We start from the raw sequence: 15,221 nt of genomic DNA, 5'->3' as shown, positions 1-15,221 counted from the left end.
AGCCAGTGGGAGGGTTTGCGACAACAGACTTCTGCCCCGCCCCCAACTCTGGCTCCTAGGTTCTGGTTTCCCAGTCCCCAGAGAGGTGAGTCCACTGCCGGTGGGCGTGGGGTGCGGTGCTGTTGGCGACGCTGCCTTCCCGGGGGCTCCCCGGGCTTGCACCCGGCCACAAAAGAGAGCCAAGCGCCGGAGTGCGGAAGCTTCGCCAAGCCCGGGGTCAGCTGTGGCGCGGGGCCCGAGCCGGGCGTTCTTAGTGGCTGGAACGGCTGGGCCTTCCTTGCCTCTGGAACGAGCCGCCACCGTGTCTCCGACTGCCCTGCGAACGAGCAGGGGGCTTTCGCTAACTCCCAGCCCCCGGCGTGCGCCGCGGCCTGCCTGGGATCACCTTGTGGCACCCGGCGAGATGGCGGAGGTCTACCTAACCAGAACGAGGGACAGTTGGTGCAGGCCACCTTTCTGACAACTTGAACTTTTATTAGGGATTCCTGTTAGCCCCTTAAGTCTTATTGCGCATTTCTTCTGAGACTTCGTGCACTTATGGCTGAAATAAACAAATCATTGTCTCCAGTTTCCTTTTAGGACGTTATGACTTTTCTCCTTCACAAGACAGTTCTGAAAACTAGCGGAAAGACAGACTCTTATTCACTCATGGGGACTATGTCGTCTTCCTGAATGTGGGGTCAAGGCCAGCGAATGAGAAGGTCCTGTCTGCATCCTGTCCTCAACATCCTCAGAGGAGCTGCGTTTCTAGTATTCGGAAAGACTTCTCCGGGCCATGGTTCCTCAGGCTTGAGCTGTTGACAAGGAGAAGCTGTCTCCGGAGCCCCAAAATGGCGGCTAAGATGGAGATAACTTTGAGCTCTCAGTCCTACATTCAGGCTTCCTCCAAGCAAGAGAGACACATCATAACAAAGCTAGAAGAGAAGCAGGGGCCGGCTCTGCAAAAAGACTGTCCCGATCCTGAGGTCTCCCGCCAGAGCTTTAGACGGTTCTGTTATCAAGAGGTATCTGGACCCCAAGAGGCACTCCTACGGCTCCGACAGCTCTGCTGGCAGTGGCTGCAGCCCGAGGTACACACCAAGGAACAGATTTTGGAGCTGCTGGTGCTGGAGCAATTTCTGAACAGCCTGCCCCCAGATATCCAGGCACGGGTCAGGCATCGATGTCCAATGAGCAGCAAGGAGATGGTGACTCTGATAGAAGACTTTCAGAGAGCAGCCAAGAGGCCAAAGCAGTGGGTAAGGAGGGTCTTCTCTAATGGTCCCCAGGATTTCTTTTTTCATCTGGATAGTGTTTGTTCTCTGGGTCTTTCCCTAATTAGAGCCCAGAAACGGACCCGTGGCTTCAAACATGTCTTCTGGCCTCTATTTTGGGGAACATTGCCCCTACCCTCAGCTGTACCAGGTTTTCAGAAAACCCAGCCACTGGCACTCCAATGAGGAAGCAGAAGATTAAGAGAGGTTATTGAGTATTTACTGACATCTCCCCCATTCATTTCTCTTAAAGTTTTCCTTCAGTCCGATTCTTAGCAGACAACGTCATACTGTTGGATAGCAATTTGATTTGGTGGGAACTTCACTGGACTTTTTTCCAGTGAAGTGTCTTGCATATTGCGTTTGGATCAGGAAGTCACAGCTCAGTTGACTAGTATTGCTTTCAACCCTGACCTCCCAAGTCAGACCAAAGTCAGTCGTAAGCAGGAAGCAGCTAACCGGGTGTTTCCTGGAAGCAGTTAGTTGGGCAGTCCTCTTAGAGCCTTGCTACTACTGGGATCTCCTTACCTGGAAAGCCTGGTCAGAACAATTTTAGATAAAGATGGTTTAATGATTTCCACTATACTGCTTCCCAGTCCTACAGAGCCTGTTTTTTACAAGTAGGGAAACAGGTGGGCATAAAGTGGGAATCTGCTGAGCCAATTTCAAGACTGATCGTGACTATTTATATCTTCTCTCTGATGACTGATTCCAGACCTTGAGCAAAATCCAGGCTTTACGAGTATCCACTCAGGAAGTAATGGCTGGGCCCGAGTAAGGTAGGTAGCTCAGTTGGTTAGTGTGTCGTCCTGATAGGCCAAGGTTGCAGATTTGGTTCACAATCAGGGCACATACAAGAATCAGCCAATGAATGTACAACTAAGTGGAGCAATAAATCGATGTCTCTCTTTTTTATCTCTCTCTCCCTCTCTCTCCCTTTCACTCCCTCTCCCTTTCTCTCTCTAAAGTCAATAAATAAATTTAGAAAAAGAAGTATTGGCTGATTTGAAGCAGCCTCATTCTGGTCATCCCCCTGTCCTTTCCGTGCTTCCTTTGCGAGTTTCAGCAGTCTCTGTCCAAGGTGACCTCCAGGCCATTACCTGGAATTGCCAGGGGAAAGGGTCATTACGGAGCAATGAAAGGTCAAGCTGCCTTCAGTCAGTCTTCTGGCTATGCTCTAATGCATAGGCCTTGTTCCTAGGTGGCCGTTTGTATGCAGGGGCAGAAGGTGCTTTTGGAGAAAACTGGATCTCAGCTTGGAGAACAGGAACTGTCAGACTTTCAGCTGCAAACTCCTAGGAGATATCCTAGGGAGAGCTGTCTGGAGGAGCCTTACCAGGCAGGACCTCAGGACCAGCTTAGCCCCCACCTTTGGGAGAAATTCCCACTCCTTATGGAACCAGCTACCAAATGGGCTTGGACAGGTAACTACTCTGTGCTTCCTCTCTCCCTCTCAACAGTCCTTTATCTCATCAAAGCATTCATGGTTCTGAAAACGCATAGACTAGGTGTTGGGTTTTTTTTAAATGTTGTATATAATAGATCTTTATTCCCGAACAAATTTTACTGATTAGAATGGTAGTGATACTATACTTAAGATTATGTATTAATTTCCTTTAAGTGATTATTTGACAATGCAGTGCACAACAGAAATATTCTAGTTCCATTTTTTTTTTTCTTTTTGTATCTTTCTGAAGCTGGAAACGGGGAGAGACAGTCAGATAGACTCCCGCATGCGCCCAACTGGGATCCACCTGGCACGCCCACCAGGGGCAACGTACTGCCCACCAGGGGGCGATGCTCTGCCCCTCCGGGGCGTCACTCTGTTGCGACCAGAGCCACTCCAGTGCCTGGGGCAGGGGCCAAGGAGCCATCCCAAGCACCCAAGCCATCTTTGCTCCAATGGAGCCTCGGCTGCGGGAGGGGAAGATAGAGACAGAGAGGAAGGAGAGGGGGAGGGGTGGAGAAGCAGATGGGCGCTTCTCCTGTGTGCCCTGGCCAGGAATCGAACCTGGGACTTCTGCACGCCAGGCTGACGCTCTACCACTGAGCCAACCGGCCAGGGCCAGTTCCTATTTTTTTTTATCCCTTTCAAAGCTTCCTATAGTGAAGACAGATCCAAATATGACTGCTGATGAACTTCCATGGAAGCTGTAGCTGAGTTTCATCACTTAAAATGGTCTCATATTTAGAAAGGGCCTAAAGAATGTTCTTTTCATTAGAGAAAAAGCCCAGTCCGTATTAGTTTCTGCCTCTTTCTCCTCCTGTGACATTTCCTGTGCTTAAAACTTTTGTGTCCACTTTCCTACTTTTCTCATGTACAATACTGTATAACTGTCAGCCCAGCTCCCTGTGATTGCCAAAACTGAGTGACTGACCCTTTGGCCAGTCTTGGTGATGTGAATATACGATACAGTCAATAGGTTAGAGAAGAGAGTTGGGGAGAAGACTGGAGACTTGGTCCATTCAGATTTGTTACATTCAGTGAAACACTTTAGTTTGACTAGCCTCAGAATTTAAGATTGGAGAACTGGGTCATCCAGTAGAAAAGCATTGTGATCCTGGCTGCAGTCTTGCCCCCTAATCTATGGCCTTCATGGTCCTAAGTGGAACACATACAGTGGAGGCAACCAGGTGTGTGTGCAGTTTCTATCTCCTTTCTTTTTTGTATTTTTCCAAAGTGAGAAGCGGGGGGAGGCAGACAGACTCCCACATGCACCTGACCGTGATCTACCTGGCATGCTCATCAGGGGGTGATACTTGGCCCATCTGGGCCTTTGCTCCATTGCAACCAGAGCCATTCTAGCGCCTGAGGTGGAGGCCACGGAGCCATCCTCAGTGCCCGGGCCAACTTTGCTCCAGTGGAGCTTTCGCTGCCAGAGGAGAAGAGAGAGAGAGGAAGGAGAGGGGGAAGGGTGGAGAAGCCGATGAATGCTTCTCCTGTGTGCCCTGGCTGGGAATTGAACCCAGGACTTCTGCATAGGCCGATGCTCTACCACTGAGCCAACTGGCCAAGGCCAGTCTCTATCTCCTTTCATTTGATTCGCAAGAGAGTAGATTTTCATCCTTTTCATCCGTAATATCCAACAGTGCATTCCTTCAGAGCTTCACTGTCCAATACAATTGCAGCTAGTCACATGCAACTATTTAAATTTTGTTTATTGAGATGGAATTCAAATACTACAAAATCCACCCATTTAAAGCATGAATTTTAGTATAATTACAGTGGTTTTTAGTATATATAATTACACAATTGTACAACCATCATGACTAATTTCTGAATATTTTCATAACTTCTGAAAGCAACCGATACCTGTTAGCAGTCACTCTCCCTCCCTCTAGCCCCTGGCAACCACCATCTACTTTCTCTCTCTGGATTTGACTATTCGGAACATTTCACTGTCCAGAATCATACAATATGTGCTCTTTTGTGACTGGCTTCCCTCACTTAACATAATGTTTTCAAGGTTCATCCATGTTGTAGCATGTGTCAATACTTCGTTCATTTTTCTGGCTAAACAATATTATATATATTAATGAACATTTTCTTTATTAGTTGATGGACATTTGAGTTGTTTCCACTTCGGGGCTATTATACATAATACTGCTGTGAATATTTGTTTACAGGTATTTCTGTAAATATGTTTGCATTTCTTTTGGGTATGGAGTAGAATTGCAGGGTGAAACGGTAACTACGTTTAACCTTTTGAGGAAAGGCCAGGCTGGTTTCCAAAGCAGCGGTGCAATTTTACATTCTTACCACCTGTCTGTGGGTATTCCACTCTCTTTACATCCTTGCTAACACTGGTTATTGCTGGTGTTTTTTATTACAGCCATCCTGTTAGGTGTGAAGTGGTATCTCATGGAAGTTTTGAGTTGTTTTCCTTATAACTTTGAGCATCTTTTCATGTATATTTATAATCAGTTATATTTATTATTTGGAGAAATGTCTGTTCAGATCTTTTGCTCATTTTTAAATTGGGTCAATCCTTTTATTATTGAAAGAGTTCTTTACATATTCTGAATACTAGACCCTTACACAGTTTGCAAGTATTTTCTCCTATTCTATGGGTTGCCTTTTTATTTTCTTGATAGTATTCTTTGACGCACAAGTGTTTTTAATTTTAATGAAGTCCAGTTTATTTTTTCCTTGTTTGCTTTTGTTTTTGATTACATATCAGAATTACCATTGCCTAACTTAAAGTCAGTAAGGTTTACACCTATGTTTTGTTTAAAGACACATTAGTTTAATTCTTACACTTAAGTCTTTGATCCATTTTGAGTTAATTTTTGTATATGTTGTGATGTAGGGGTCCAGTCCAACTTCATTTTACAACTGGAAATCTAGTTATCCCAGTAACATTTATTGAAAAGGCTATTCTTTCCCTATTGAATTGTCTTGACAACTTTCTTGAAAAGCTGCTGACCTTAATTGTATGGGGTGCTTATTTAATTAAAAGTTTAAAACTCAATTTCTTGGTCACACTGGTCACATTTCAAGTACTCAATATCTGCATGTGGCTGATATGCATGGCCAGCATATTGCATAGTGATGAGCTTGTATGTGCGCACACAGACACACAAATACACACACACATACACACACACACACATATTGTTCACATGTAAGGAATTCTTTGGGGTAGCACAGCTCTAGAACCCCCAACTTGCCCACAGGCCATTCTAACATATTTCCATCCTAATTCTCAATCCTGGTGATAAATACGATGCATATCTAACCCATATTCCAGTTTCCAAACACAAATTATCTCAATTTTATAAGGAAAGAAAATTACACATTTACTGGATTTACCATTATTTGAAGAGACAGTGGTAGCCATTCAGTGTCCATGAAAAGAGTATATTTGCAGTGTTGAAATTCCAACTCTCTTTCATCTTTTCATTCCTTAGTTGATTCTTAGGCCTTATGGGTTTGCTTTTCCCTATTTCTCCTTTCATAAAACTTTCGTAAAGTTAGGAGGAAGGAGAGGGTTGGAGAACTTGGTTCCTAACTTTAATATAAATCAGAATGATATCAGGAGCTTGTTAACTGTGCCAATTTCCAGGTCCTCCACCCCCAGATTCTGACTTGACAGCTGTGGGGATGCAGGGGCAGCCTGCTTGCTGGCAAGTGCCGCAGAGGAGTCTAATGTACGTTGCTAGTGGAGGACCACACTTTGAGAAACCTTACAACATATTTCATAACTCCTTTGCTGAGTTTTCTTTGAAGCCCAGAAAATGAAACATTCTTTCTAATTATAGAGGCCCCCAGAATGAAAAGTGAAAACAAGGAGAATCCGCAACAGGAGGGGTCTAAAGGAGCAAAGCCACATGCCGTGTCACCTGGCAGATCCAAAGGGAATGGTCTGCAGAGTCCTGAACCGAGAGGGATGAATATGAGTGAATCCCGATTGTCACGGAGGCAGGTCAGCCCCCCAGTTGCTCAAAAGCCATTCACTCACTTCCAGAGACATCAGATGAATATTCTCAGCAGGGAACTCGAATACATCAGCAGCCCCCTAAAAAGCCATCCACTGAGAGAGCTGAAGAAAAGCAAAGGAAGTAGAAGAAGCCTGAGCAATCGTTTGCAGCGTCTTAGTCACCAGCCCACCCACTCAGTGAAGAAACCTTACAAATGCGATGACTGTGGGAAAAACTTCACATGGAATTCAGAGCTGAAAAGACACAAACGCGTCCACACAGGGGAGAGACCCTACACATGTGAAGAATGTGGAAACTGCTTTGGGCGACAGTCAACTCTGAAACTGCACCAGCGGATCCACACTGGGGAGAAGCCGTACCAGTGCAGCCAGTGTGGGAAAAGCTTTCGCCAGAGCTCAAACCTTCACCAGCATCACAGACTACACCATGGGGAGTGAAAGCAGACCTTTGGGCCTTCTGTTCAGAAGGAAGGTATTGGTGTTCCTTCTTCCTCTTGCATATAAATCACAGAGTCTGAGTGACTTACAAGGAAAGCAAGAGGACCCTGAGGAATGATGGTGCCCATTTCGTTGATGAGAGATCCCAGAAGAAGCTGCTGGGGACATGACCATGCATGGTGACAGGTTGAGGAAATGGTAGCTCTGAGCATTAGTTGAAAGGAAACTGGGGTCTGTTCTGGAGAGCAGGGTATAACCGAGGGAAAGTCAGGATGATCCTGCAGGTGTCCTTGCCCCATGTTAAATCTTTCCTGCACGGCTTTATTTATCCTCAAGGGTATATTCTATATATAGTTATACATTTACTGGTATACCAGATAATCTTGATCATGCACACACTTCTTTAATAAAGATGGGTGATCCATGACCCTGGCCAGATGGCTCAGTGGGGAAAGCATTTGTCCTGTCATACTGAGATCACGGGTTTGATCCCCAGTCAGGGCATGTAGGAGAAAATCTATGAGTACACAGCTAAATGAAAAAAAGATGTGTGATCCACAGGAAGTTCAAGGCAAAAGTTCATTGGCGTATAAATCCCCTCGTATTCTTTGTAATTCCTGGCTTTTCATAACAAAGGGTCATGAAGGGAGAATATGAATGTGTTTGTGTGAGTAGAGGATTTCCAGGTAGTTACAGTACTTTTACCATAATAAATATATATATATTTTTTTGCATTTAAAATATAATCACCTTTATTAACAAATTTTGGGGTAAAATACACTTCGCAGAACAGAAAAACAGTTCCAAGAGAACAGAGTGTAACATTACAGCAGACAGGTTAGTACTCTTCACCCTCATCATCTCCCTCAGCACCATCTGCTCCAACCGCCTCATAATCCTTCTCAAGGGCAGCCATGTCCTCGTGTGCCTCAAAGAACTCTCCTTCCTCCATGCCCTCACCCACATTCCAGTGCACAAAGGTATGCTTGGCACACATAAGGTCACACTTGTCCAGGTGAGCCTGTCCTCAGCCATGGCTGTGGTGTTCAGCATGCACACAGCTCGCTGCACTTTGGCTATGTCTCCACCAGGTACCACAGTGGGAGGCTGGTAACTAATGCCAACTTTGAAGCCAGTGGGCACCAGTCCACAAACTGGATGGTACACTTGGTCTTGATGGTGGCAATGGCTGCACTGACATCTTTGGAACCCACATCACCACAGTATAACAGGCAGCAAGCTATGTATCTACCATGGCGAGGGTCATATTTCACCATCTGGTTGGCTGGCTCAAAGCACACATTGGTGATGTCTGCTACAGTAAGCTGTTCGTGGTAGGCTTTCTCAGCAGAGAGAACAGGCATATGTGGCCAGAGGGAAGTGGATGTGGGAATATGGCACAGGTAACACTCACATATTGAGGAATCTTTTTATATCAAAGCACCCTTAATTTAGGAAAAGAGAAAATCTACACAGCTGCTGCAACCCTGCCCAAGTGATAGGGAAAAGCTACAACCAAAAGCAAGTAATGGATGTAGACTGCTACGGAGGCGTCAAAGGGGATCTTTACTACTCTCTCACTCAGGCCAGTAATTTTTTTATTATTGATTTTAGAAAGGAAGAGAGAGAGAAACATCAGTTTGTTGTTCCACTTATTTAAGGTGCACCTCGGTTGGTTCTTGTATGTGCCCTAACCAGGGATCAAACCCGTACCCTTGGTGCATCAGGATGATGCTCCAACCAACTGAGCTATCCAGCCAGGGCTCATGTTGTTATTAAAGCTATTGGTCCTGGCCGGGTAGCTCAGTTGGTTAGAGTGTTGTCTTAATATGCGAATGTTGCCGTATGATCCCTGGTCAGGACACATACAAGAATCAACCAGTGAATGCATAATTAAGTAGAACAACAAAATCAATGCTTTTCTCTTTAAAAATCAATACATTTTTTAAAAAGAATTAAAGAATAACAAAATAATTAGGGTACTGAAAATGTTCTAAAACATTATTTCAGTACATTTACTAAAAAATTATAGAAATGGATTAATATGTATTTTAAACCAAAATGACATTTCTAAAATAACAAAATAGACTTATATAAAATGTTAAAATCCTGGAAATAGGCCTGAGATCCCATCCCGTTATTCTCTCAAAGTGGAAATGAAAACCCAGTCAGTAATTTTTAGTCACTTTGGGCAATAACCTAAAGTCACTACCAGTAACCTCAGGGCTGTAGCCTGTGCTGTTGTTGTCCCCCCACCCCCCAGAATATCATGTTTCTTCTTAAGTAGAGGATCAAGTGCACACACGTCTGTCCCTACCTTCCAGATCTTTGCACACATCGTTTCCTTTGCCCTTAGGACCCGCCCCCCCATTCCCTCTCTCATCCCTGAAGTGTTGCCTGCTCTGCAGAGCCTTCTCTGACAAGTTCTAGGCATACTAGACTTTAAGGCCTGTCACACCCTGCTCCTCTCTACATCAGTGATGCTCAAACTGGGAGCACATTTTGCCCCCCAGAGTACATTTGGCAATGTCTGTAAACGTTGGTTATGACTTGGAATGAAGGATAGCTCCTGGCCTTTAGTGGGTAGACCAGGAGTACAGCTGAACATCCAACAGTACACAGGAGGGCCACCACTAGAATGATCTGATCCAAAGTGTCAATAGTGCTAAGGTTGGGAAACCATACCATATACAATTAAAGGTCTTTTAAGAACAACAACCTTGTTTTATCACCATTTTAGCTGTTGGACTTAGCCCATATGCAGCCAAGAGAGATGGAGGAATAGGTGTCAACAATTGGAAGAGCTGAGGGCCCATTTCTGCTTGAATCAAAGATCGTGGTGATAACCTACTGAATGCAGTGGATGAAGCCTCTTGTTTTGGGGGTGGAGATGGACTTAATGGTAGACCAGTGGCCTCCCTCATAATTTTTGATGGCCCTTTAGACTCGAATCCATGGTCCTCTTCCCAGCTATTATGTTAGATATTAGAAGAGTTTATCTTCATTATTAGGCCTGAACCTCACCTCATTCCTATCTGCTGTCTCTCACTGGTCAGGGCCTTGATTCCTCATTTTGTTCCTACCTTGCCCCACCTCCTTTGTCCATGCCAGTTTCACTGTTGTTTCTCAATAACTTGACTAATCCTATTTACCTCTATTAGTTTCTTTGTTGGTGCTATAACAGATGACCACAAACTTAGTGGCTGCAAAACAACACAAACATCTCATATAATTCTAGAGGTCAGAAGTTCAAAATCAGATTTGTTGAGCTGAAATCAAGGTGCAAGCAGGCCTGGTTCCTTCCAGAGGCTCTCGGGTGAATCTGTTCCCTTGCATTTTCCAGCTTCTGGTGGCTGCTTGTATTCCCTGGCCTGTGGCCCCTTCTCCATCTTCAAAGTGCAACCCTCCAGTCTCTGAACACATCACCTTCTCTGACTCTGACCCTCTGGGCTCCCTTTTGCAAGGAACATTATGATTATTGGGCTCACTTAGATAAACCAAGATAATCTCCCCATCTTAAGATCATTAATCACATCTGCAAAATCTCTTTTGCATATAAAATAGCATTCATGGGTTCCAGGGATTAGAATGTGGACACCTTTGGGGGGCCATGATTCATTTGACCACACTAATCCATTGAATCAACTTGATTACTCAAACATCTCTTCTAAATGTGAAGGAACATAGATTTCCACTTTTCTTATTTAAGAGTTGGGACAGGAACTCTAACTTAAATAAGAGCTTTGTTTCTGCCCTAGCCAGGTAGCTCATTTGGAGCATCATCCCAATACACCAAGGTTGCAAGTTCGATTCCTGGTCAAAGCACATACAAGAAGCAACCAATCAATGTACAACTAAGTGGAACAAATTTAATTGATGTTTCTCCCTCTCTCTCTCTCTCTCTCTCTCTCTCCTCCCTCTCTAAAATCAATAAAAGAAAATTTAAAAAGCTTTGTTTCTTTGGTATATTTTGAAGAACCTGTACATATGTTTTGTTTCTCATTACAAAATCAATAATTGTTGAATCTTAATGTCTTTGGGTACATGTTCATATGTGAACCTTGAATAAAGGTGACAAAATGACCACTCTATCACTCATTCCCAAAAGGGGATGCTGCCTCACCTCCCCCAGCCTAGTTTGCCTTTAGGAGACAAGGTGGTGAGTGCCCGTGAGGGTCTGAAGGTTTGGAAGAAGCTCCTGGGCGTCCAGCCACATTTGTAGGCTTGTATGCTGTTCGTCAGATGTAGGTGCTCCCTGTGCCCTCCCCCACATGTGGTTCCACTAGAGGGTCTTAACACAAAGCACTGACCTGCTGGCTTGCAATCAGCTACCCCATGTAAGAAAATGTTCTTTCCCCTCTCATGTGCAGCCCTCTCCCATGGGGCAGCCTGTAAGATTCACCATCTTTCCTGGGTTTGCCCTGGACTTACCCATGTCAGAGAGGGATGATTTCTTCTCAGGTAATTTGGTCCTCTGGTTACCCTCAGGGGACAGGGAGAGGGGAAGCATCTGTGCACAGCTAGGGGCTGGACCTCACAGATTTCTCCGTAAAGCGTGTTTCCATCTATAGCAGATAAGGATTTGTAAAACCTGCCCCATGATACCATTATCACTCCCAACAAAATTAACACTAACTCACTAATTCTATCCAATAGACAGTTTGGGGTGGAGGCCGACTTAATGGAAGAGTTGAAATTTTCCCCAGATATTTCTAAAACAAAAATTCTGTTTCTTAAAGCTTTATTGAGATGTATTTTACATAACATAAAATTCAATACAGTTTAATAATTATTGACAGAGTTCTGCATTTATTACCACGATCTAATTTTAGAACATTTTCAGTAGCCTAAAATGAAACCAAATCATCATTAGCAGTCACTTCTCGACCCTGTGCCCCGTGAGCCCTCACCCCTTTTACCTCGCACAGTATCTGAGGTCCATCATGTTGTAGAGATTATCAGTACTAGAGGCTTTTTATGCCTAATGTCTTGTGGATAGATCATGTTTGTTTATCCATTCATCAGTTGATGTACATTTGGGTTTCCACTTTTTTGTCATTATGAGTAATGCTGCTATGAACATTTGTGTGCAGGTTTCTGTGTGAACATGTTTCCATTTTATTGGATATACATATTTAGGAAGGTCATATGGTAACTCAGTGTTTAACCATTTGAAGAACTGACAGACTGTTTTCCACAGGGTCTGCTCTGTTTTACATCCCCTCTAGCAGAGTGTGAGGATTCTCATTTCTCCATATTCCTTTCAACATTTATTATCTGTCTTTTTTATTATAGCCAGGCTAGTGGATAAGAAGTGGTATCTCATTGTGGTTTTGAATTACATTTCCCTAATGGCTGATGATTTGGGGTATCTTTTCATGTGCTTACTGGCCATTTGTGTATCATCTCTGGAGAAATGGATATAAAATATTTACACCCCTTTATTGTCTTTTTGTTGAATTGTAAGAGTCCTTTATACGTTCTAGAATAAAGTCCTTATCAGATATATGACTTGCTAATATTTTCTCGCATTCTGCTGTAATATACTTTCTTGTACAATGGCAATACATCTCTCTCTCTTTTTTTTTTTTTTTTTTTTTTTTTTGAAGTGAGAGGAGGGGAGATAGACTCCCACACATTCTGTCTGTAGGATGTGGTTGGACACCCGAGTTCTCCATTTTCTGGCTGTTTTTCCCTAAAAACAGAGACAGTACAGATTGAACAGGAAGAGCTTACTATACATTAGCTGAGACTCTTACAAGTTCTCCATTAGAAAGATCAGGCCACTTCCCTGTGCCCTTTCCAGAAGTTTCCAATCAATAAACTCCAAGTCATCGTGTAGTTCCCAGTTCTCCTAAAAAGAAAATGCGTTCTCTGACATTCCTGACCAAGTGAAATTTCCTCTCAGAACAATGTGCCTCTTCTCTATAACACAACCACAGCTGCAGTGTCACACTGACTTGTGATTAAAGCATCTCCCTAGAAAGTTTAGAAAAACTGGAAACTCATGAGGAGGCAAGAGATCTTCTTCCCACAAAGCTACCAACCATTGTCACCCAAACCAGAAACTTCCAAGTCATAGCTGACTCTGCTTTCCACTCCACCAAATCATTACTTTTGCTTCTTAAATCCATTCTCTAAGTCAACCCTTTTCCCTCATTCCCAGGACCCTGCTATAGACTCTCCTCTCTCCCTTGCTCTATCCAGCGGTCTCCTGAGTGTCTGTTGTCTCCGGGCTGACCCCAATCTACAGCATTTGGCTGCAGTTATCCCCACAATGCATGCCACGTCAAAAACCCTGTCCCTGCCTTCCTGTCCTTGTCCCACCGCAGTGTGTGTTCTTCACTCGGGGGTGGCGTGTGGGCAGCTGGCCGCCAAACTGGCCATAGGGAGCCAAGCACACTGTCTACTCCCTTGGGACTTGATTGGCAGATGGGGCATAGGCACTGGTGCCTATACACTGTGTTCCCTCTGATTGGGCTGTCTGGCACTCAACCTGAGGAAGGTGTGTGTGTGTGTGTGTGTGTGTGTGTGTGACAGAGGTAGAGGGACAGACAGGATGGGAGAGAGATGAGAAGCATCAATAATTCTTTGCAACACCTTCATTGTTCATTGATGCTTTCTCATATATGTCTTGACCAGGGGCTACAGCAGAGCAATTGACCCCTTGCTCAAACCAGCGACCTTGGGCTTCAAGCCAGCGACCTTTGGGCTCAAGCCAACGACCATGGGGTCATGTCTATGATCCCATGCTCAAGCAGGATGAGCCAGTGCTCAAGCTGGCAACCTCGGGGTTTTGAACCTGGGTCCTCTGCGTCCCCGTCCAATACTCTATCCACTGTGCTACTGCCTTGTCAGGTTCTTTTCTTTTTTCTTTTTTTTAAACTTTTATTAAGTGAGAGGCAGGGAAGCAGGGAGGCAGGGAGCCAGAGAGATACACTCCTGCATGCGCCCCAACCCCAATACACCCAGCAGACCCACTAGGGGGCGATACTCTGCCCATCTGGGGCTGCTGCTCCGTTGCTCGGAGCAGAACGGAGATGTTTCAGCGCCTGAGGCAGGCCATGGAGCTGTCCTCAGGGCCAATTGCTTGAATCATTTGAGCCATGGCTATGGAAGAGGAAGAGAGAGAGAGAGAAGGGGAAAGGGTGGAGAAGCAGATGGTCATTTTTCCTGTGTGCCTTGACCCAGAATCGAACCTAGGACTTCCACACACCAGGCTGACGTTCTGCCGCTAAGCCAAACAGCCAGGGCTCATGGTTGATTCTTGTTGACAGGGATTGAACTGGCAACCTTACCATATAAGGACGATGGTCTTACCAACTGATTTATCCTGCTAGGGCAGAAGCCCTGTTTCTTATTGCTTTACATAGTTAGGGTGAAGGGGACCAGGCTATTGTAGAGCCCTCTAAGAAATGTAGTTCTAGCCAGATCTGCATCCAGCTTGAGTAAGGAGGCATTGCACAGTTGCTTGTTTGGGACAGTTAGCCTGAAGCTAAAATGTCCTGGAATTTCATTCATCAAACTCATTCACCCTTGTGACAAATAGTTATTGAATGCCTACTTCTACGTCAGGCACCTTTAGGTGCTGGAGAATGCTATGGTGAATCAGAGGATGGGCATGTGCAGGCTGTACTGGCAGAAAACAAGAGTGATGGGAGAGAGGACAAAGGATTATTTCAGCCATCCCAGGGCAAGGACAACGGAAAAGGGTAGAGACATTGGATGCAGAAGCATATGCAGTAGGGTTTGACAGATATATTTGAGGTAGAATGAATCCATGAGACTTCATTGATTAAACAAGGATTGAAGGTAGATGGTGTGTTGTAGCATGAGCAATTGTGTGGACGTAACACTACATTTGGAGGTAAACATATCAGGGATCAAAAGCATGAATTGATTTGGGGGCATGTTTTTACCCCTCAGAGACACCAGTGGGAAGAGCCCACATAGGCACTTGAACCCCAGGATCTAGAGTGCAGGGGAGAGGAGAAATATGGGCTACAGTGAGGTCTTTGCAATCACGGGAGTGGCTAAGCTCCCTTGGAGGCAGAGGTGACGAGTACTTAGGTGAACTGTGAATGCACTC

General features: G+C 44.8%; 1 protein-coding gene and 1 pseudogene across 1 annotated transcript; one reads left to right on the top strand and one right to left on the bottom strand.

Annotated features, from left to right (window-relative positions):
- Positions 1–35: 35 nt before the first annotated feature.
- On the top strand, positions 36–7,696 carry LOC136334636 (zinc finger protein 174-like). The gene is made up of 4 exons (XM_066275117.1): positions 36–85; positions 569–1,238; positions 2,455–2,677; positions 6,516–7,696. The coding sequence occupies exons 2-4, from the start codon at positions 831–833 to the stop codon at positions 7,130–7,132; spliced, it is 1,248 nt and encodes a 415-aa protein (XP_066131214.1). The 5' UTR covers positions 36–85; positions 569–830; the 3' UTR covers positions 7,133–7,696.
- A 273-nt stretch (positions 7,697–7,969) lies between these two features.
- On the bottom strand, positions 7,970–12,649 carry LOC136334644 (tubulin alpha-1C chain-like; annotated as a pseudogene).
- Positions 12,650–15,221: the final 2,572 nt, after the last annotated feature.

The sequence above is a fragment of the Saccopteryx bilineata genome, chromosome 4 (genome assembly GCF_036850765.1).
Source record: "Saccopteryx bilineata isolate mSacBil1 chromosome 4, mSacBil1_pri_phased_curated, whole genome shotgun sequence".
In the NCBI taxonomy this organism is placed as follows: domain Eukaryota; kingdom Metazoa; phylum Chordata; class Mammalia; order Chiroptera; family Emballonuridae; genus Saccopteryx; species Saccopteryx bilineata.
Note: the sequence above shows the minus strand (reverse complement) of the source record. Positions and strands in the feature narration are given on the sequence as shown.

Bases quoted from the DNA above. Each gene is read 5' to 3' on its own strand.
- LOC136334636 (XM_066275117.1), top strand. From the start codon at position 831: ATGGCGGCTAAGATGGAGATAACTTTGAGCTCTCAGTCCTACATTCAG. The intron at 1,239-2,454 runs GTAAGGAGGGTC...CCTTGTTCCTAG, and splicing joins CCAAGAGGCCAAAGCAGTGG to GTGGCCGTTTGTATGCAGGG. The intron at 2,678-6,515 runs GTAACTACTCTG...TTCTAATTATAG, and splicing joins TACCAAATGGGCTTGGACAG to AGGCCCCCAGAATGAAAAGT.